At 36.8% G+C, this 22,797-nt stretch overlaps 1 protein-coding gene across 4 annotated transcripts in view; it reads right to left on the reverse strand.

Moving 5' to 3' along the window:
• Positions 1–331: 331 nt before the first annotated feature.
• Positions 332–22,797, reverse strand: part of EPS15 (epidermal growth factor receptor pathway substrate 15) — a 160,421-nt gene continuing 137,955 nt past the window's right edge. For 3 of the 4 annotated variants that reach the window (XM_057556973.1, XM_057556970.1, XM_057556967.1), the window contains 4 exons: positions 9,150–9,226; positions 7,653–7,815; positions 5,244–5,440; positions 332–2,917 (listed from right to left, as the gene is read on the reverse strand). In XM_057556973.1, coding sequence (XP_057412956.1) covers positions 2,771–2,917; positions 5,244–5,440; positions 7,653–7,815; positions 9,150–9,226 — 584 coding nt within the window. In that variant the 3' untranslated portion in view covers positions 332–2,770. The remainder of the gene's footprint in view (positions 2,918–5,243; positions 5,441–7,652; positions 7,816–9,149; positions 9,227–22,797) is intronic. The other variant, XM_057556979.1, reaches the window with a different exon arrangement.

Here is a 22,797-nt window from a genome sequence, read left to right on the forward strand (position 1 = left end):
GGCTACATTTGTTTGATTAAAATAAATAATATTAAAAAGCTGTCAAACTCAAATCATTCAGAACAATCCTGTGAGTTGGGTATTATGATGTTCATTAGAAGAGGAAAATGAGGCTCAGGGAGGCTAAGTAACTTTGTCAAAGTCATCTTTCCTAAAAATGACAGACCACGGTTGTCTGAATTTTTCACATCACAGTGCCCTCCTAGGGTCCATGTCACAAATCCTCGTTCAACGAATATATACACACCACCCACGTTTCAGGCACTGTCTCTATGCATACCCGTTTCCTATCTTTCTTTCAAAAAAACAGGACATGTCAACTAAAAAATAGTTAACATTTATTGAGTATTTTATTCTGTACCAGGTACTGTCTCAAGCACTTTACACATATTAATCTGTGCTGACTGTATGCCTACCCCTCCTTGGACACAGCATGGACATAACAGAGAACCGTGCAAAACTCCATTTCAGATAGGATGTATGGATAGTATGGTTTATTATAACTTAAAGTTTATTGTTCTCATAATTACAGGCTACAGTTTAGAAGTTTGAAACATAAGAGAAAATTCTCTAAAGAGAACTCAAATAAACCTGAACAAGTAGGTAGAAGATGGTTAAAGCTTCGTAAGTAGTGCCACTTAGCTCTCAGGAATACTTATCTGTCCTTTTCAAGCACAGGCTCTGGAGCCAGAGTCAACAACATAAAATATAATCATAAATGACTCTAAGACATTCATCCTACACAATTGAGCATGGAGATTTAGATAGATATATATATATATTTATATAATATATACATACTTTAATATTATATTGGTCCACTGAGTATACATATTTTAATAAAAGATAAGAATCTATGTAATCCAGTTAAACACACATAAGATTAAGGTACACTTATTACATCGAAAGTTGGTGTTTATAAGTTACAGATATTTAGTACTTTCCAGAGTGTTCTTTTAATTAAAAAAAATATTTTAAAACCATTTCAAACATCTGTTCATTTTCCCAGTGCAAAAGAAGGTTGTTCAAGTCAACTTACCTTTTTCCTAAAGTGTAAGGGGAAGAAAAAAAAACCCAAAACTCACTACCATTCGCAACTCCCAATACTACCTTCTCAATCAACTTTTGCAGTATATCCTTATAACTGGATTAGTTTATCAAAATTAAACCCTTGTGATTATGATTCAGCCCTTGCTTCATATGTATGACTTTTATGCTGAAATGTTTTAATCTATAAAAGTAGAAAAAAGCTAGCAGTGCAAGAAAGTGGTTCAAATTTGTTTTAAACTGCAGCAATCCAATTGTGTGTGGAGAGAAAAAAAGCACCATTTCAAGATGAAATGAACTGGACATTTTGGAATTTATTCATAGGCTAGGCAGCAAGTTACTCTGATTAACAAAGATCAATACCACCTTGACTTGGTAACCATAGAGATATTTAATTAGTTTTTAGGTGCATTTTCCTTTATCTTGGTTTTCAATACATTATCTAAATCACTAACTCATGTTAAAAAAAATTAAGATTACAATTTACAGCCTACTTCACAGTCCATTTTAAATTCAGCTTGTCTGCTAGGTCAATTTTACAGGAGATAGGCTTTTAACACATAAAGAGGTTCGATAATTTGGCAGGTCTCTTCTCTCCCAATTAAAAAAAAAACAAAAAATTTTTTTGCTAGCCTGTCAGTTTTGTAGGTGAAAAACACAAAGAGAATAAACTATTTTAATCCACAAAAATGGACAAAAAGCAATAATATGATTTAATACATGTCACTTTTTTCAGTTGTATTCAGTGAATGTTTTTACATTTCAAGTAACTGAACCTTCATTAAAGAAAAAAAAATATATATGTATACAAAAAGTTAAAGTACCTTCCAGTTCTAGCTTGCTAAAGTTTCTTCTGCAAAAGTAGAAAAATAAACCTACCATGAACTAAAGAGGACAACAGTGCCATGGCAGTGGCAAAATGGCTGCCAGGTTAAGATTTTTGCTTACCTTATATTGATGGGTATATTTTAAGTGGTAATTTTTCTCCACTCTCTAGTGCTTAAAATTATGGAGAGGTATGTGTTTATCTAAAATTCCCTAAATCCAGAGAAGAAAATTTTAAATATATTTCACACATGAGGCTTTAAAGTTTTTATTTAGGAAAAGATTGAGTCTGAAGCTATAATGGTTCAATCTAAAGCATCCCTTTTTCGAGAGTGGAGTCAATTTATGCAAAATATTTTTTCTTGTCTATAAAAAACAAACTGAACAGTATTTTGATTATAAGGAAATACAAACATGTACTTTAAACTAGCCAATTTGCTCTATCATAAAAGAAATAGGATGTTCTTTCCCTTCCCCTCTTTCAACCATTTAAATTAGGGGAGAATACTGCCAACTTTAAGAACCCCACTGGCTATCATCAGAGTAACTACAGAACAAGGGTAGCAAAGGGATGGAACTACTTCTCTATATTCCAGAAGGCAGAAGCTTGGGTGCTCCAGCTTTCCAAGTAAAAGTAGCACAAGCAGGCAAAAGCTCACACTAAATGCACACCAGAACGGGGGCCTAGGTGAAGTTATCTGGGTTACCGCTTTTACAGGGGGAAAAAAAGGACAAATCTGAAATGGAGTTTAAAAAAAACAAAAACTTTTGTCACATTTACAGGAATCTCAAACCTTTTGTATTCCCATGCTCATAGGTAGTTTTGATACACACTGTAAATAGCTTCAGTATTCAGGAAGAAGAGTATTGTGTGATTGACAAAGAACAGGAAAATTCTTCATGCTTCTGATATTTCAGATTTGCTGAGTGCAATAGCCAGTTCTAAGTCTTCTTGCTCTTGCTGATTCAGTCGGGCAAGCCTCTGCTCTTCCTCTCTCTCACTTTCCCTCTTGGCCCACTCAATCATATCTTCTTCAGAGGGATACTGCCATTTAAAAGACAAATGAACAAACGAATAAATTCATGAGCAGAACAAACACAAGAAGGAAAAAGAACTTTTACGAAATGATATTTAACTATTTGTTTCACCTTCTGAAGGACTCTGTAAATAGCCCTGTTACTTGTTAATTTTTTTTTCTGAAAACACATTTAATCAGTTATTAAAATATGATTTAATCTTAAAAATTAATGCAGTCTACAGATAGTCTATAAAACTGAACATTAAAACATCATTTTTTTAAAAAGTGGAAATTCTTAAGGTGAATCAGGAGATTTAAAAACAGGAGAGGGCTAGCATTTTTATCTAATGTGAAACATTTACTACTTCAACTTCAGTGAGCATCCTCACATGATAAATCATTTTCAACTTAATCCCACTGGTGATTTCCTACCTTATCCTAGCCCTTCAGGTACAGAAAAATTATGAAGAAGAATATCTATACATACATAAATTTTGTCATACATAAAATAAGAGTACTGGATATACTAAATAAGATGGGAACCTAATCGATTTTTTTAATGCATTATAAAGAATTCAGTAGACATTGAGAACTTTTTGACCTAGTCTAAATAAAACCTTAATGCTGGTAATTATTAAGTCAAGGAAATACACTTATCTACCCGAAAGAGCAACCGTGGCAGATACTAAATAAAAAAATTCTACCTGGTTTCAAGTCCTGTCATATAGAGGAATACCATAATAGGATGAATACCATAATAGGATGAAGTGAAAGAAACTGTCAGGCTTTTTGAAAATGGTAGCCTTTTCCCTAGGGAATTAGAGGGACTTTGAAACTTATAACACTTAACAAATCTTTCATAATTAAAAAAAGAAGACATCTTTATTATGAGCTGCTTAATATTATACTATACTGAGATTCTGGAATATGAAATAAGCAAAATGCCTTAGTTATTGTTCAAGACTCATTCCAACCAGGTTTTGACTTGCTGAAATCATATTTAAGATATTAAATGCCACAAACTGCCAGAAGGTTATTTTATATTAAGAGGATTATACTAAGAAGAGCAATTCTGGATTCTCTGCTTGAAACAACTCAAATTCCGTCTAATAAAAGGCAGTATAATTCTGACACTCTCCATTTTCCAGTATTCAAAATACTGATTCCTATTCTGCTCCTTTACATTCAGAGGAAGCCACTGAAACTTAAGAGTACCGATTCAAAAGCTGGGTAGCTGAGACTAATTCTGTCTGCCTTAGTTGCATACAGATTCCTGCCTACCTCCTTTCTAACTAGAAATGGCTGCAGGGATAAAGTGACAGGCTGAGGGACCCAATGCTACACTGAGGGAGACATTAGGCAGATTGTGGTCAGAGTCACCTGGCCACTAGATCTCTTATTTCTAAATCATCTCAAGTGCTTAAGGTATTAAGTAGAGGAAAATTACTTTGTTATAAAATAGACAGCGATAATGAAGGTCATTTTACCTGAAAAAACATCTGGGAAAATGAAACACTGTTAGTTATTCTAAGAATTAAAAAAAAAGCCTTGTTTTTATCTAAATAATGATGGAATACATGTCATTGCTTAATGCCCCTCCAGAGTGACACTTCAAGTTGGTTGTCCCCTTTCTGTGATCTTATAGACCCTGCCTATGGTCTTGTCACAGCATTCTTCGATTGTCTTTACTGGCCAGCCTATGTTAGTCAGCTCTGGGAGGATGCAGAGTAAATATGGAATGCTAGTGAATTAGAGCCCCCCAAATAATTAAAGACTGTTTAGCTCTTAACAATCATATTTATTTAATAAAACCAACATTTACTTGTTAGGAACACTATTATATGAAACCAGAGTTTTATTTTCAATTCAAAGAATTCCTGGCCCTATCCTCTCATAGTTGTTGACTGGTCTCCAGAAATCATCAAGGCTTTATACGCAAACACACAAACACAGTTACAAATACACAAACTCATTATTGGCATTATTCATCCAGAGGGCAGACAGCAAATGACTCTCTAATGGCCCATCATCCATAACAATTTGCAAAATAATAACTGTCAGAATTTTATTTATATTGTTTACCAAGATCAAGAGAGGGGTTTTGCAAAACAACTGGTATATATCCCAAGAATTAAGACTACAAAAATCATCTGAGCAATGAAATACTTTTAGAACCAGCAAACAGAATCAAACAGAGATTTTTTGGTTGGGGGAAGATAAAGGTCATTTTTAACATGTTGGTAAATTTAGTTAAAATAATGCAAATTTGGCAGACTCCAAAATAATCTTTGAAAACTCTTTAAACTGTAAATGGAAAGATTTTCCCCCAAACAGCCCATTCACAGTACTTACAGCACTGAAGTTAGCAAAATTGCTGGGGTCAGCCTCTTTATTGGTAGTGGTAGTAGTAGTAGAAGAAGAAGAAGTGAATGGATCACAAAACATATCAGGATCTTTTTCTTTGGGGCTATCATTGCCTGGGAAAGGCTGAAATGGATCATTCAGTTTAAAGGGATCAGAAGAATCCAATTTGTTGATGGGTCTTTTCCCTGGATCAAAATCATTACAATTAACTCAACCAGCAAATATGGCAAACACAAACACACAAGAACATGAACACAGGGAGCATTAAAGAGCTGGGGGTGGGGAATGGGGGTCAGTACCTCAAACACATTCTTAATATGGTCTTAAACTATCACAACCAACACTCTGTCCTCAAATTTTCACACACAACCTCTCAAATACATTCTAGCTCTATGTAGCTAAATGGAAAAATAGCAAAGAAGGGGGGAAATGGGCCGGGAATCTTATCTGCCCAGAGAGTTGACCTTCTCTTCTCCAAAGCAGCATGTTCCCAAGAAAAGAGAGAGGAATGGACAAAACAGCAGGAGAATGACAAAGAATAATGACAAAAATGGCCTCTGCTGTGATAACCTCTGCCTGATACAGTTATCCACTAGTGGCAGGAAGAGCAAATGAGCTTTGAAAAATACTAATATTCTTCTGATTTTTCTCTGGATCTATATGTAACACCTGGGAGCATGAAATTAAAAACTACCTTGGTAAAGCCCACCTTTTTCTTGCTATTACAATATTTCAAACTGAAGAATAAAGAAAATGCTTTGAAGCCCAGGCCCTAAATCTTTGTGGCTGCTGATCAACTAAATCTTTTACCAAACAGCATACTGTTGCTCATTAATTCAGCACCATTTTCAAACAAGTTTTCTAATTTTAAAGACTTAAACTCAGTACTTCCTGAAGAAGGGATAATAAGAACAGGTGTTAAAATATCTTCAAATATATATATTTTCCTAAAGATGTGTTAAGTTGGTAAGAGCAATCATAACAACAGATTCTTTCTGGCACTGTAGCAGCTTACAAAAGGTGTTCACATCTCATATCTCAAAGGATCCTTCCACAATCCTGTGAAGGTAGGCAACATTAGAATTAATGCCACCATCTAATAGCTCAGATAGCTGAGGTTCAGACATATGAAGTTACACACTCAAGATCACAGAGCTAATCAGAGAATATCCAGAATTAGAACCCAGATCTTTAAGCTGCAGTTCAACAAACCATCCTTCTTTCCTTGATTTTTCTACAGTGATATATACTCACTTTGCTGAAGTCTTAGATTTAGTTACAGCACTAGTATATTAGTTTACTTAGGATGTTAAAAATAACCTCACTATTGGCACCTTACCGGTATAAAACTTAAATGAGCAAATTAACTATCATTTTTTTTAATATATTCTGACAACCTTACTCTCTAGTGATATATGATACAGGCTACTTTTCCTTAAAAGATAAAAATAACTTGCTCACCTGATTTTTCAACAGGTAGTTGGGTATTAACAATTTTATTTGCAATTCTTTAAATCAAAGAAGAAAAAAAAATCTGCCCAAGAAATACCATAGGGAGGCTGTTATGAAAAGGCAAGAATAATATTCTAGAACTACTGAGGCTGAAAATTTACCACAGAATGATATATGATTAAAACAATAATGTACCAGATGCGTCTTCTCACAAGTAGCACTACAACTATTCAGGAGATTGCCTTTTTACCACTTCTCATGAACTTTATTATCTTCATTAAAAACAAACAAACAAAACCCCTTACTTTTCTATAGTGCTAAACAAAACAAAAAAAATAAGAATAGTAATAATTTGTTTCTAGACCCAAAACATCATTTTTATAAAATAAAGGAGTCTCTTATTAAGTCAAGTAAAATAATATTTTCCTCCAAGAAAAACAATACTTTCTTTTAAAATTCTGATACCAAAAAGCTGAATTCCGGATACCAAAAAGGCCATATATTCTCACATTAAAGGACTTAAGGAAGACTTCACATTTAGCAGGAAAAAGAAAGGGACTTAGAATTAATCTTCGCTTATAGAAATTTATTAAAATACCAAAGCGCAGGAAACTGTTGTTCAAATGGTAATCAATGAGCTTCCAAAAAGTAAGAGATTTCGTTGGTACTTTCCGTTTTTCATTTACTGCCTCTCTAAAATGATTTAAAGAGAAATTAGCTCTTGCTAGAAAAATAGTTCATGACAGTTACACAGGCTGGCTTCTTAGGCACATATCTGTAATTCTGCATTAAGGTCAGAACAGATGATAGCAGCAGGCTTCTGCTGTGTTTTTAGACTTGTTTTGTTTAAGGCCCTTTATATAAAGTCTACAAATAAGGCCCACACAATACTTTTCAGAAAGAAAAAGGAAGTAGTTGATTTAGGAAAGGTATCAACTCTCCTACCAGGTGGTGGTGGGCAGGGTCTTGTTGGAGTTCCAATCTTTGGTGGCAGTGCTGGGGGTTCATCTTCATTTTTGATGGATGTTTCCTCAAGCACATTTTTTGTAATGACCATATTGCTGATGGAGCTTGATGTAGCTGAACTAAAAGGATCTTCATTGTTGACCTTTGTTTGAAAAGAAATTACTCATGATTATATATACTATGCCAACCAAACTGTACGTGGTTATGGAGCATTTGGAAGAGTGATCTTCAGTATTACGCAGCTTTATTTATTTCAATTCTGAGAGCACTAACATTTTAACCTTTGCATTCAGAACCAAAATGGAAAAAGTTTTTTAACTGTTCTATATGAGTAGTGATTATAACATCACTACTTATTAAGAGCAACAGATCATGCCAAAACAAGCCAACTCTGGATTAAAGGTTTATCAAGATTCAGGTGATACAAAACCACTGAGGCCCTTTATAAAGGGACTAATATATTTTTCCTCAAGTGAATATCTGATCCAAATGATAAAGGAAAAAATACCGATTCCACACTTGCCAATGCACTTAAATATAGGAAAGATTTAATACTAAAGTCAAAGAAAATGGCATCTTAAAAAACATTAAAGACAACCTGAAAGTCAATTTTTTTTTAAAGCAAACTGATCCCATGGCATAAGTCTTATTGTGGGTCTGAAGACCTGGCCTCTCTAATACATGGAGTAATGAAAGATTCACTTTTCTATAACGAATCGGATATTACAGTTTAGGCCAGTGTTTCTCTAAAGGAGCACACTGACATTTTGGGCTGGATATAGCTCTGTGTTGTGGCGCTGGACAGGGTGTTGCAGGGTATTGCACAACATCCCTGGTCTCTATCCACTAGATATGAACAGCCCTCCTCCTCAGCTGTGACAACCGAAAATGTCTCTAGACATTGCCAAATGTTTCCTGAGGGGTGGGGGTGGGGGGAATAACACCCAGTTGAGAACCAATGATAGAGACAATGTGACATATACTCTAATTTTACTCCTTTGGCCTGAATCAATCCTAGGGCTACATTGGAAAATAGGTAGTGGACATATAGTGCTGGGCTATTAATTATCTTAATACTAACCTTAACAGTCTCAGAACATAAAATCAAGCAACCAGTACAGAGAGGATGGAATGAATGCCCAGATTTTACAGCTATTGACCCAGACAGTCAACAGGGGAAAAATGTATCAATTGGAAGAAACATGTTTAAAGAGACAGAAGACTCTTAAAGTTGTTGAGCAAACCTGCCAGTAGAAAATTATAATTATCTGTACCATCACCATTGTCTTTGTGCACCAAAATGTCTACTTTGATTACATCTTATATTTCATTTCTGTCTGAAATCAATGTCTGCTGTGCCTTACTGAAATCAAGTTGCAATCTCTGAGAGGGTCAGGTTATAAAATCGAAAGGAAGGATCACTCCTTTGGTGGAAACACAGTATATTTTACTTTCCTACTAATTACTGCAGATTACCTTTGACAATGTGCTGAAGTCAGCAAATCCATCTTCAAATGATTCATTTCCAAAAACAGAAGCAAAGGGGTCTGTGGCTAAAATGAATAAAGAAAATCAATGCAATAGGACAGAAAGACATCAAATTTCATGTCCTCTTTTGGTTAGCAACATCAGACAAATGAAAAATTTCTAATCCCAAATATTAGTCCCTGAATTTAAGTCCACAAAGACAGTTTAGCACACTGATGAATGATTTAAGAATCAAAAACAAGTGAACTAACTCTAGGTAAAGTGTTTAAGGCTTTGGAATACACGTCAAATATAGCTCCCGTGTGCTTAAACTATTTCTAATAAAGACATCATGAAGTAAAAAAAACTACACACCATTAATTCCACATTTCACACACACCCTTCAAGGTCCATTTCAAATACTACCATATCCACAAAGCCTAGAATAACCTAGGTGTCTCTAATTCACACAGCAAGAAGTGATTTCTTCCTTCTTTGTGGCACTGACAGCATTCTAGTTTGTATTATGGTTATCTGTGATTGATACCTCACCCCTACTAGATTGTAAGGTCCTTAAAAACAAGGAATAACACTTATCCAATAAAGAACGAATGGTCAAAAAAGATTCACTGGCCATATATAAAACTGAAGAAAATAAGAAGATAGAGTTGCTACGTCTGAAAAGCTCATAGTATAGTGACAGACATATACACAAACAATAATAAAATAATCTTAAATGAGCTATTAGAGAGGTATAAAAAACCTGTCGTAGAAGCCATTAACTGGGAGAATCGGGAAAAGCATCAAATAGGCCATTACATTTGACCTAGGTCTTTTAAATAAGGGATGGAGTCTGCTGAATAGATGGAGGTGGGGGAGAGAAATCTATTCCAGGCAGAAGGAACAGTAATTGCAAAAGCAGTATTTAATCCCTGCTCCACAGGCATGAGAAGTTATCTGTTCCATCATAGCGCACTTAACAAACAGATTAACATTTTCAGCTGGAACAAACTGACTTACTTTGAGATAGGCTTTGTCTGTTCAGGCATAAAGGCTACCAATAAGGTCAAAGAATATTTATAGGAATTGCTGCTTGATATAAGAAAGCAGAAAGAAACAAAGGAAGAAGAAAGTGAATCTCAAAAGTGAGGGTAAGACAGAGCAAAGAGGCACAGAAAGATGCTCCTTGTTCTTCCTTAACTCATCTTTACATCAAATCAGTTTTAGGACAAAGTGTGCTCACCCACTCATTTAAATGTGTAAAGTGTGCCCTTACCTCTAACAGTGAGTACACGATCGACATAAACAGAAGAGGGGCAAGGAAGATATACATTATCTTTGTCTTGTCACCAAGACAGTCATGAGGTGGGTAGAAGCACAGAGAAAATCAGTCCTTTAGGGACACACCAATAACTCTGAACCTGAAGAGGATGTTGAGAGTCCAGAGTTACAGGAAATCCTACAGGTTTAGCCATAAAAGATGGTTTTGTATTACTACATATCTGCTGCGTCCCACAGCCTCAGGCCCGGCCTAGTCACGGGTGCTGTTTCAGGCTTTCCCTTCTTTCTCCTCCTCTTCCTGTAATTCCTGATGCAGTGGCAGCTGAGATACAGCCTGAGCAGGATGCAGACGCTCTCCTGATTGGTATAAGGGTAATGATGGAAAAGGAGTTGGGCTCATTTCACTTGACGGACTGAAAAATCTGCTTCATGCTTTTGCTCTGCCATGGTACCACAGCTTTTACAAGCAGTCATAATACATGTGACAACACTACTGAGTTAGGTCAGGTTTGACTGAAATACTATGAAGTGTACATCGTGAAAGACATTAATAAAAAACATGACACTTGTATATGAAGAATACGCTACATGTAGGTTACTGGAGTTTTTTTTTAAACATCTTTATTGGAGTATAATTGCTTTACAATGGTGTGTTAGTTTCTGCTTTATGACAAAGTGAATCAGCTATACATATACATATATCCCCATATCCCCTCCCTCTTGCATCTCCCTCCCACCCTCCCTATCCCACCCCTCTAGGTGGTCGCAAAGCACCGAGCTGATCTCCCTGTGCTATGCGGCTGCTTCCCACTAGCTATCTATTTTACGTTTGGTAGTGTATATATGTCTATGCCACTCTCTCACTTCATCTCAGCTTACCCTTCCCCCTCCCCGTGTCCTCAAGTCCATTCTCTATGTCTGCATCTTTATTCCTGTCCTGCCCTTAGGTTCTTCAGAACCTTTTTTTTTTTTTTAGATTCCACATAAATGTGTTAGCATACGGTATTTGTTTTTCTCTTTTTGACTTACTTTACTCTGTATGACAGACTCTAGGTCCATCCACCTCACTACAAATAACTCAATTTCATTTCTTTTTATAGCTGAGTAATATTCCATTGTATATATGTGCCACACCTTCTTTATCCATTCATCTGTTGATGGACACTTAGGTTGCTTCCATGTCCTGGCTATTGTAAATAGTGCTGGAATGAACATTGTGATACATGACTCTTTTTGAATTATGGTTTTCTCAGGGTATATGCCCAGTAGTGGGATTGCTGGGTCGTATGGTAGTTCTATTTTTAGTTTTTTAAGGAACCTCCATACTGTTCTACATAGTGGCTGTATCACCTTACATTCCCACCAACAGTGCAAGACGGTGCCCTTTTCTCCACACCCTCTCCAGCATTTATTGTTTGTAGATTTTTTGATGATGGCCATTCTGACTGGTGTGAGGTGATACCTCATTGCAATTTTGATTTGCATTTCTCTAATGATTACTGATGTTGAGCATCCTTTCATGTGTTTGCTGGCAACCTGTATATCTTCTTTGGAGAAATGTCTATTTAGGTCTTCTGCCCATTGTTGGATTGGGTTGTTTGTTTTTTTTGATATTGAGCTGCATGAGCTGCTTGTATATTTTGAAGATTAATCCTTTGTCCGTTGATTCGTTTGCAAACATTTTCTCCCATTCTGAGGGTTGTTTTTTTCATCTTGTTTATGGTTTCCTTTGCTGTGCAAAAGCTTTTAAGTTTCACTAGGTCCCATTTGTTTATATTTCTTTTTATTTCCATTTCTCTAGGAGGTGGGTCAAAAAGGATCTTGCTGTGATTTATGTCATAGGGTGTTCTGCCTATGTTTTCCTCTAAGAGTTTGATAGTGTCTGGCCTTACATTTAGGTTGTTAATCCATTTTGAGTTTATTTTTGTGTATGGTGTTAGGGAGTGTTCTAATTTCATTCTTTTACATGTAGCTGTCCAGTTTTCCCAGCACCACTTAACAAAGAGGCTGTCTTTTCTCCACTGTATATTCTTGCCTCCTTTATCAAAAATAAGGTGACCGGGCTTCCCTGGTGGCGCAGTGGTTGAGAATCTGCCTGTCAATGCAGGGGACACGGGTTCGAGCCCTGGTCTGGGAAGATCCCACATGCCGCACAGCGACTGGGCCCGTGAGCCACAATTGCTGAGCCTGCGCGTCTGGAGCCTGTGCTCCGCAACAAGAGAGGCCGCGATAGTGAGAGGCCTGCGCACCGCGATGAAGAGTGGTTCCCACTTGCCACAACTAGAGAAAGCCCTCGCACAGAAACGAAGACCCAACACAGTCATAAATAAATAAAAAATAAATAAATAAATAAAAACTAAAAAAAAAAAAAAATAAGGTGACCATATGTGCATGGGTTTATCTCTGGGCTTTCTATCCTGTTCCATTGATCTATATTTCTGTTTTTGTGCCAGTACCATACTGTCTTGATTACGGTAGCTTTATAGTATAGTCTGAACTCTGGGAGCCTGATTCCTCCAGCTCCGTTTTTCTTTCTCAAGATTGCTTTGGTTATTCGGGGTCTTTTGTGTTTCCATACAAATTGTGAAATTTTTTGTTCTAGTTCTGTGAAAAATGCCATTGGTAGTTTGATAGGGATTGCATTGAATCTGTAGATTGCTTTGGACAGTACAGTTATTTTCACAATGTTGATTCTTCCAATCCAAGAACATGGTATTATCTCTCCATCTGTTTGTATCATCTTTAATTTCTTTCATCAGTGTCTTATAGTTTTCTGCATACAGGTCTTTTGACTCCTAAGGTAGGTTTATTCCTAGGTATTTTATTCTTTTTGTTGCAATGGTAAATGGGAGTGTTTCCTTAATTTCGCTTTCAGATTTTTCATCATTAGTGTATAGGAATGCAAGAGATTTCTGTGCGTTAATTTTGTATCCTGCTACTTTACCGCATTCAGTGATTAGCTCTAGTAGTTTTCTGGTAGCATCTTTAGGATTCTCTATGTATAGTATCATGTCATCTGCAAACAGTGACAGCTTTACATCTTCTTTTCTGATTTGGATTCCTTTTATTTCTTTTTCTTCTCTGATTGCCGTGGCTAAAACTCCCAAAACTATGTTGAATAATAGTGGTGAGATGGGCTTCCCTGGTGGCGCAGTGGTTGAGAATCTGCCAGCCAATGCAGGGGACACGGGTTCGAGCCCTGGTCTGGGAAGATCCCACATGCCGCGGAGCAACTGGGCCCGTGAGCCACAACTACTGAGCCTGCGTGTCTGGAGCCTGTGCTCCGCAACAAGAGAGGCCGCGATAGTGAGAGGCCCACGCACCGCGATGAAGAGTGGTCCCTGCTTGCCGCAACTAGAGAAAGCCCTCGCACAGAAACGAAGACCCAACACAGCCATAAATAAATAAATAAATAAAAATTTAAAAAAAAATAGTGGTGAGAGTGGACAACCTTGTCTTGTTTCTGTACTTAGAGGAAATGGTTTCAGTTTTTCACCATTGAGAACGATGTTGTCTGTGGGTTTGTCATATATGGCCTTTATGATGTTGAGGTAAGTTCCCTCTATGCCTACTTTCTGGAGGGTTTTTATCATAAATGGGTGTTGAATTTTGTCAAAAGTTTTTTCTGCATGTATTGAGATGATCATATGGTATTTCTCCTTCAATTTGTTAATATGTTTTATCACACTGATTGATTTGCGTATATTGAAGAATCCTTGCATTCCTGTGATAAACCCCACTTGATCATGGTGTATGATCCTTTTAACGTGTTGTTGGATTCTGTTTGCTAGTATTTTGTTGAGGAGTTTTGCATCTATGTTCATCAGTGATATTGGCCTGTAGCTTTCTTTCTTTGAGACATCTTTGTCTGGTTTTGATATCATGGTGATGGTGGCCCCGTAGAATGAGTTTGGGAGTGTTCTTACCTCTGCAATATTTTGGAAGAGTTTGAGAAGGATAGGCGTTACCGCTTCTCTAAATGTGTGAGAGAATTCGCCTGTGAAGCCATCTGGTACTGGGCTTTTGTTTGTTGGAAGATTTTTAATCACAGTCTCAATTTCAGTGCTTGTGATTAGTCTGTTTATATTTTCTATTTCTTCCTGGTTCAGTCTTGGAAGGTTGTGCTTTTTAAGAATTTGTCCATTTCTTCCAGGTTGTCCATTTTATTGGCATAGAGTTGCTTGTAGTAATCTCTCATGATCCTTTGTATTTCTTCTGCAGTGTCAGTTGTTACTTCTCCTTTTTGTTTGTAATTCTATTAATTTGAGTCTTCTCCCTTTTTTTCTTGATGAGTCTGGCTAATGGTTTATCAATTTTGTTTATCTTCTCAAAGAACCCACTTTTAGTTTTATTGATCTTTGCTATTGTTTCCTTCATTTCTTTTTCATTTATTTCTGATCTGATCTTTATGATTTCTTTCCTTCTGATAACTTAGGGGTTTTTGTGTTCTTCTTTCTCTAATTGCTTTAGGTGTAAGGTTAGGTTGTTTATTTGAGATGCTTCTTTTTTCTTGAGGTAGGATTGTACTGCTATAAGCTTTCCTCTTAGAACTGCTTTTGCTGCATTCCATAGATTTTGGGTCGTCATGTTTTCACTGTCATTCGTTTGTAGGTATTTTTTTGATTTCCTCTTTGATTTCTTCAGTGAACTCTTGGTTATTTAGTAGCGTACTGTTTAGCCTCCATGTGCTTGTATTTTTTACAGACTTTTTCCTGTAATTGATAACTAGTCTCACAGCGTTGTGGTTGGAAAAGATACTTGATACAATTTCAATTTTCTTAAATTTACCAGGCTTGATTTGTGACCTATGATATGATCTATCCTGGAGAATGTTCCATGAGCACTTGAGAAGAAAGTGTATTCTGTTGTTTTTGGATGGAATGTCCTATAAATATCAATTAAGTCCATCTTGTCTAATGCGTCATTTAAAGTGTGTGTTTCCTTATTTAATTTCATTTTGGATGATCTGTCCATTGGTGAAAGTGGGGTGTTAAAGTCCCCTACTATGTTTGTGTTACTGTCGATTTCCCCTTTTATGGCTGTTAGCATTTGCCTTATGTATTGTGGTGCTCCTACGTTGGGTGCATAAATATTTACAATTGTTATATCTTCTTCTTGGATTGATCCCTTGATCATTATGTAGTGTCCTTCTTTGTCTCTTGTACTAGTCTTTCTTTTAAAGTCTATTTTGTCTGATATGAGAATTGCTACTCCAGCTTTCTTCTGATTTCCATTTGCATGGAATATCTTTTCCCATTCCCTCACTTTCAGTCTGTATGTGTCCCTAGGTCTGAAGTGGGTCTCTTGTAGACAGCATATATACAGGTCTTGTTTTTGTATCCATTCAGCCAGTCTATGTCTTTTGGTTGGAGCATTTAATCCATTTACATTTAAGGTAGTTATCGATATGTATGTTCCTATTACCATTTTCTTAACTGGTTTGGGTTTGTTATTGTAGGTCTTTTCCTTCTCTTGTGTTTCCTGCCTAGAGAAGTTCCTTTAGCATTTGTTGTAAAGGTGGTTTGGTGGTGCTGAATTCTCTTAGCTTTTGCTTGTCTGTAAAGGTTTTAATTTCTCCGTCAAATCTGAATGAGATCCTTGCTGGGTAGAGTAATCTTGGTGGTAGCTTTTTCCCTTTCATCACTTTAAATATGTCCTGCCACTCCCTTCTGGCTTGCAGAGTTTCTGCTGAAAGATCAGCTGTTAACCTTATGGGGATTCCCTTGTATGTTATTTGTTGCTTTTCCCTTGCTGCTTTTAATATTTTTTCTTTGTATTTAATTTTTGATAGTTTGATTAATATGTGTCTTGGCATGTTTCTCCTTGGATTTATCCTGTGTGGGACTCTCTGCACTTCCTGGACTTGACTGACTATTGCCTTTCCCATATTAGGGAAGTTTTCAACTATAATGTCTTCCAATATTTTCTCAGTCCCTTTCTTTTTCTCTTCTTCTTCTGGGACCCCTATAATTCAAATGTTGGTGCGTTTAATGTTGTCCCAGAGGTCTCTGAGTCTGTCCTCAATTCTTTTCATTCTTTTTTCTTTATTCGGCTCTACGGTAGTTACTTCCACTATTTTATCTTCCAGGTCACTTTTCCGTTCTTCTGCCTCAGTTATTCTGCTATTGATTCCTTCTAGAGAATTTTTAATTTCATTTATTTTGTGGTTCATCGTTGTTTGTTTGCTCTTTAGTTTTCCTAGGTCCTTGTTAAACATTTCTTGTATTTATTTTCTCCATTCTGTGTCCAACATTTTGGATCATCTTTACTATCATTACTCTGAATTCTTTTTCAGGTAGACTGCCTATTTGCTCTTCATTTGTTTGGTCTGGTGGGTTTTCACCTTGCTCCTTCATCTGCTGTGTGTTTCTCTGTCTTCTCATTTTGCTTAACTTACTGTGTTTGCGGTCTCCTTTTCACAGGCTGCAGGTTTGTAGTTCCTATTGTTTTTGGTGTCTGCCCTCAGTGGCTAAGGTTGGTTCAGTGGGTTGTGTAGGCTTCCTGGTGGAGGGGACTGGTGCCTGTGTTCTGGTGGATGAGGCTGGATCTTGTCTTTCTGGTAGGCAGGACCACGTCCAGTGTGTGTTTTTGGGTGTCTGTGACCTTACTGTGATTTTAGGCTAATGGGTGGGGTTGCGTTCCTGTCTTGCTAGTTGTTTGGCATAGGGTGTCCAGCACTGTAGCTTGCTGGTCGTTGAGTGGAGCTGGGTCTTAGTGTTGAGATGTAGATCTCTGGGAGAGCTTTCGTCGTTTGATATTATGTGGAGCCGGGAGGTCGCTGGTGGACCAATGTCCTGAACTTGGCTCTCCCACCTAGAGGCACAAGTCTGACACCCGGCTGGAGCACGAAGACCCTGTCAGCCACACAGCTTTTGGGAAGTCTGCGGTCTTCTGCCAGCGTTCAGTAGGTGTTCTGTAGGAGTTGTTCCACATGTAGATGTATTTCTGGTGTATTTGTGGGGAGCAAGGTGATCTCCATGTCTTACTCCTCCGCCATCTTGAAGGTCTCCTTAGAGTTTTTCTATACGTCCTTCATCATAAGAAATGATCTATTCAGCATTGGTCCAAACACTGGGGAACGTATCCTAGATGAATGACAAAGCACTTTTGCCTAAATTGGGAAAATAAGACTTTGGAAAGAACTTTCTCAGATATTGATCATGGTTGATATGAAGCAGAGACCTGTCCAGAAACTGGAAGGACTCACTGATCATGAACTTGTTCACATTATGTGTGAGACGCCTGCTGAGGAGTCCCAGAAATACTGGGAGAGGAACTCAGTAGGTGGCTTTCTTTTTCTTGAGGCACACAGGAGCCATGGGTCAGCAGATCAGACTTTGAATGCAAAGGTAATCTGATTAGCACCCTCTTCTCCCCAAGAATAAAGGTAATGATCACTTTGGAGAAATACATAAAAGCATAATTTTAAAATATCATCTATAATCTGATTAGCAGAAATAATCCTGAGGAGAGGGGTTGAGGAATGGGCAACGTGGATGAAGGGGTCAAGAGGCACAAACTGCCAGTCATAAAATAAGTCATGGGTATGTAATGTACAGCATGGGGACTAAAGTTAGTAATATTGTATTGCAAACTTGAAAGTTGCTAAGAAAGTAAATCTTAAAAGTTCTCATCACAAGGAAAAAAATTTGTAACTTTGTATGGTGATAGATGGTAAATAGACTTATTGAGGTGATCATTTTGCAATGCACACAAATGTTGAATCATTATGTTGTACACCTGAAATTAACATAATGCTTGTCAATTACACTTCAATTTAAAAGAAAGGAAAGAAAGAAAGAGAGAGAAGGAAAGAAAGAACCTATACCAATATCTTAGCATACTTATTTTCCAGCTTTTTTCCCTGGTATTTTTTTCCTTACATATTTGAGATCATACTATGCTGACATGCTTTTTTGTGAGGTGTGAATGATAAAGCTACATTTTAGGCATATCACTTTTTACCCCTTTACCCTCATTTAATTCATAGCAATCATCATCCCTGACATGTTATATATTTGTTTACATAAGCTCTAAAAAAGACAGGAACTTTGTTTTGTTCACTACTGTATCCTCAAGGTCAAGAACACTCATATTTGTTGAAAATATTAAAGGATAAAAAGGAAAGAAACCATCTAGTTACTAAGGATATTCCAAACAGATACCATAACATTTCTTAGTACAACCAGCTGACCAACAAGGAATAACGGAAACCTTAAGGCTCACAAATAATCCCAAAGAACAGCTGTCTACCAGAGAATCCTGGGAGGAAGAAGAAAGCTTTTTTTTCTCCATGACCCATTCACAATCCATAAAATAATTAAGCTCAAGCTCACAGAAAACCTTCAAGAGATACTCGTGAATCACAGTCATTAGTAAAGGATCTACTTTCTCAAGCTGGTCTTCAATTAGTTCACTCACTCACTGACCCACTAATCCATTCACATTTAGTAAGCATCTTTTATGTTCAAGCCTAGGTACTAGGGATTTAGGGGGAAATAAGACACAACATCTACCTTCAAGGAACTCATGATTTAACTGAGTGATATACATGTACACAACTGCTACACAGTAAGTGTTAAAATTCAAAGAGAGTAAAGGAGAAATAACACCTAGATTTATGTGGAAGGGGCAAAAAAAAACTTTACAAAAAAGCTTTCACACTTTTACTTGTGGACAGAAAGGAGGTGGGAGGAGACAGAGATATACACTCACTATACCCAAATATACACCTGCTCATGCACACACATTTTTCCATTCAAAAATTAAGTGGCCTTGAAGAAACATTCATGACCTGTGGTTTGTGGAAATGGAGAAAATTAGAGAAGAAACATGAAAGAAAGCAGAGGCTAAGAATTGTAAAATATATGAACATCTGCATGCTTAGCCTGAGTCACCGCCTGTAAAAACGAAGACCTACTTGGCATTTTACTAATGCTGGTGTCAAAGATGCTCTGGGGACACCATGAGTTCCCTTCTATATCCTCAGAATGTTATAAAGCTTTAATTAAGAATTGGAGGGACTTCCCTGGCGGTCCAGAGGTTAAGACTCCTCGCTTCCACTGCAGGGGGTGTGGGTTTGATCCCTGGTCAGGGAACTAAGATCCCGCATGCCACACAGTGCAGCCAAAAAGTTTAAAAAATAAAAAAAAAGAATTCTTCACATTCTTGATAGTCACCATCAATGCAATTTTCATTTGTACAGGTAGCTGGTAGTAAGTAACAGAAGATTATCAAAAAAAAAAAAAAGAATTGGAAAGATTCTGCATTTTCTCAGTTAGGAGTTAGTAAAATATTCCATGCAAAAAATTTTCTGGCACCAGAACTAATCTCATTTATAATGAAGCGTAAAAAGAACATTTATAAGTCAAAATAAAATATATGTAGAAACTGAGTGACCTGAATTTGCTTTCTTTAGTTTTCTTTATTAGTCTTGCAATGTGTCTATCACCAGGAGGAAATGCTAAAATAATTGAGAAAATATTAAAAATATTTAACATCCTCCTCCTATTACTATCATAACTACAATATTTTAGAGGTAGGTGTAGAGTGATTGATTTTTAATAACAAAAATTTACCCTTATGTTTTTAATTTATTTTGAAAGCTTACAATTCTCCTATTCTGTGGGATTAATCTTTTTGCTGACTAAATTTCCCAGTGAAAAAGGACAGGGGTATAGAGGTGTGAGTAAGGAAGGTAATGTCCTGTGTTTGTGGCCTTGGGTATGTCATGCCACCTCTCTGAGTCTCCGTGGTTTTCAGATGTTGAGAGTTTATGAACAAGTAAACTAAATAAATATGTTAAGAGCCTATATATAAGTTGGCGGAGAACACATATTTACCAACTTAACCATGAAAACTAAAAAAAAAAAAAAGTCCAGCTTTCATTTGTCAAACAAAAAGAACTTTAAAAACTAAAGAGAAGAGAAAACAATTGTAGACTAAAAGAATCCTTTCCAGGAAAAGAGCTGGCAACACAAACACACACACACACACACACACTCACTCACTCTCTCCCTCTCCCTTGTCTCTATTTCATTTGGAACTAATGAAGAGTATATTACAAGTAACTAGTCTGCATTTGGAAACCATTAAACTAAAAAGCAGTAGCAGCAATAACAACAACTACCATTTACTACGACAGGAACCACAATAAATACTTTAACATACATTATCTCATTTAATCTACCCAACAAAGCCTGAGGTGTAATTATTAACCTCACTTTATAGTTTAGGAAACTGAGACTTAGAAAACCTAAGGAACTAGCAATGTTATCTGAATAAGTTCAGGCAGCTGGACTCAAGCATCCATGTCCTATTGATGACAACTCCTCTCACGACTGTTTATGTTTCCATTGAATTCAAAATCTTATGACAATGTAGCAGATTTGAGACACATCATTTATTCATTTTTTCAGCAGTCACTCTGTAAGCCTTTGCTACGTCTCAAAAGTTCTGGGATGACTCGCAGGTCTCTGCCTGGGCAACTGAGTAGACGGTAGTGCTATTAGCAGAGATGGGATATCCAGATGTTTAGTATTGTTTTACATTTCATAAGGTGGACAACTTTACTTTCAGACATATATCTGTGACACATTAAGTAAAAGACCATCAAATATATATATATATATACACATATAAATAATATAAATATAACAGACAATATACTTAAAAACATATAATAATATATGATATATAAATGTTTACAATATAAATAGCATATAATATATAAATATAAATAATAAAAAATTATATACATACCCACACACATATATTTGGAGCACAGGGCTAGTGACTTAGATTTGTGGTTAGTAATATGATCAAATGTTAACAAAGACAATTCTGGCAGTCATGCAAGATCAGCAGGTAAAGAGACTGGAGGCGACTTGATATCATAGTCCAGGTAAAACATGATGAGGACCCAAACAAAGCTGAGTATAATGAGGAACAGACAATCAGGGTCCAATTGCGGGTAAAAGAACAAGATTTGGCAATTTATTGGAGATGAGGAATGATAGAGAAAAAGTCTAGGACGATTGGCTGAGGGCCAATAATAGTGTCATTAGTACATAAAGTACAATGTAGAAGGAGGTAAAGCTTGGCTCTTTGTTATTGTTTATACTATACTTTGAAGGAGAGACTAATTGGAAAAGATGACTATTAACTTTAAGCATTGTTGAGCTTGACACCTAAGGAGAAATATCCAGCAGGCAACTTGAAACTACTGGAAGTTCAGGAGAGAGTTAGGCATAGAGGACAAAATCTAGGAGTCATCAGGAAACAGGCTGTAGTTGAAGGCACAGAACTGGACACCACCACCACAGGAAGTGTGTATTCAGAGAAGAGCAGAAGGACCAGCCTAAATACGGGACTAAAAAGATAGCCTCGCTCTTCAGTTTTTTCTCCAGAACACTGAGATTATTCTCTTGCTCTTGTTCTAAATAAAAGGAGACATCTGTCCCAGATACCTCCTGGGAGCAAACTGGCCTGAGGGAACAGAGACCAGTGCAATACAGGGCAACAGGAAAATGTTTTAGAACATACTAGATCAGCAGTTCTCAAAGTGTGGTCCACGCACTCCAAAAGTCCCCCAAGACCCCTTAAGGGAGGTCTGTAAGGTCAAAACTACTTTCAGACTATGAAGATGTTATTTATCTTTCTCACTGTATTATCTGCAACAATGTTGCAAAACCAGTGGTGGGTTAAAAAAAAAAGTGGTGGGTGCTTTAGCAGGAATCAAGGCAGTAGCACCAAACTGTACTGGTTGGTAGCAACTGTACTGTTCACTATCACAAACTCACAAGGGGAAAAAAAGGCCAGTTGCACTTATGAACGTCTGTCCTTGATGAATCAATAAAAACTATTAATTTAAAATAAATTGTGATCCTTAGGTTCTTTTAAAAACTATGGAAGACAAAAGGAGAAATACACACAAGGCACTTCTGCTGAGTACCAAAGTATAATCAGTTATCTGGAGGAAAAGCACTTACATGATGGTCTGAGAAACAAGGTGAACCAGCTGCTTTTTTCATGGAACACCATTTTTACTTGCAAGAAGTGACAGATAACAATGGCTATTCAGATTTAGGTATTGGGCAACACTTCTTCCTAAATAAAGTGAATCTGTCACTTTAAGGAAAACAACTGTATTTGTTGCGGATGATGAAAATTCAAGCTTTCAAGTAAAAACCGGAATCTTGGAAAGTTTTATCTGCCTCGTAAGCTTAACATTATACCAATACTTAAAAGACGCTCATGAGATGGATGGTGATATCAATAAAGATGATTTAAAAAACTATTTATAATGAAATGTGTCAACATTTGGAAGACATGCATAACTCAGTGAACCAATTCCAAATGACCAATGCATGTTACA

This window comes from Balaenoptera acutorostrata, chromosome 1 (genome assembly GCF_949987535.1).
Source record: "Balaenoptera acutorostrata chromosome 1, mBalAcu1.1, whole genome shotgun sequence".
Lineage (NCBI taxonomy): Eukaryota > Metazoa > Chordata > Mammalia > Artiodactyla > Balaenopteridae > Balaenoptera > Balaenoptera acutorostrata.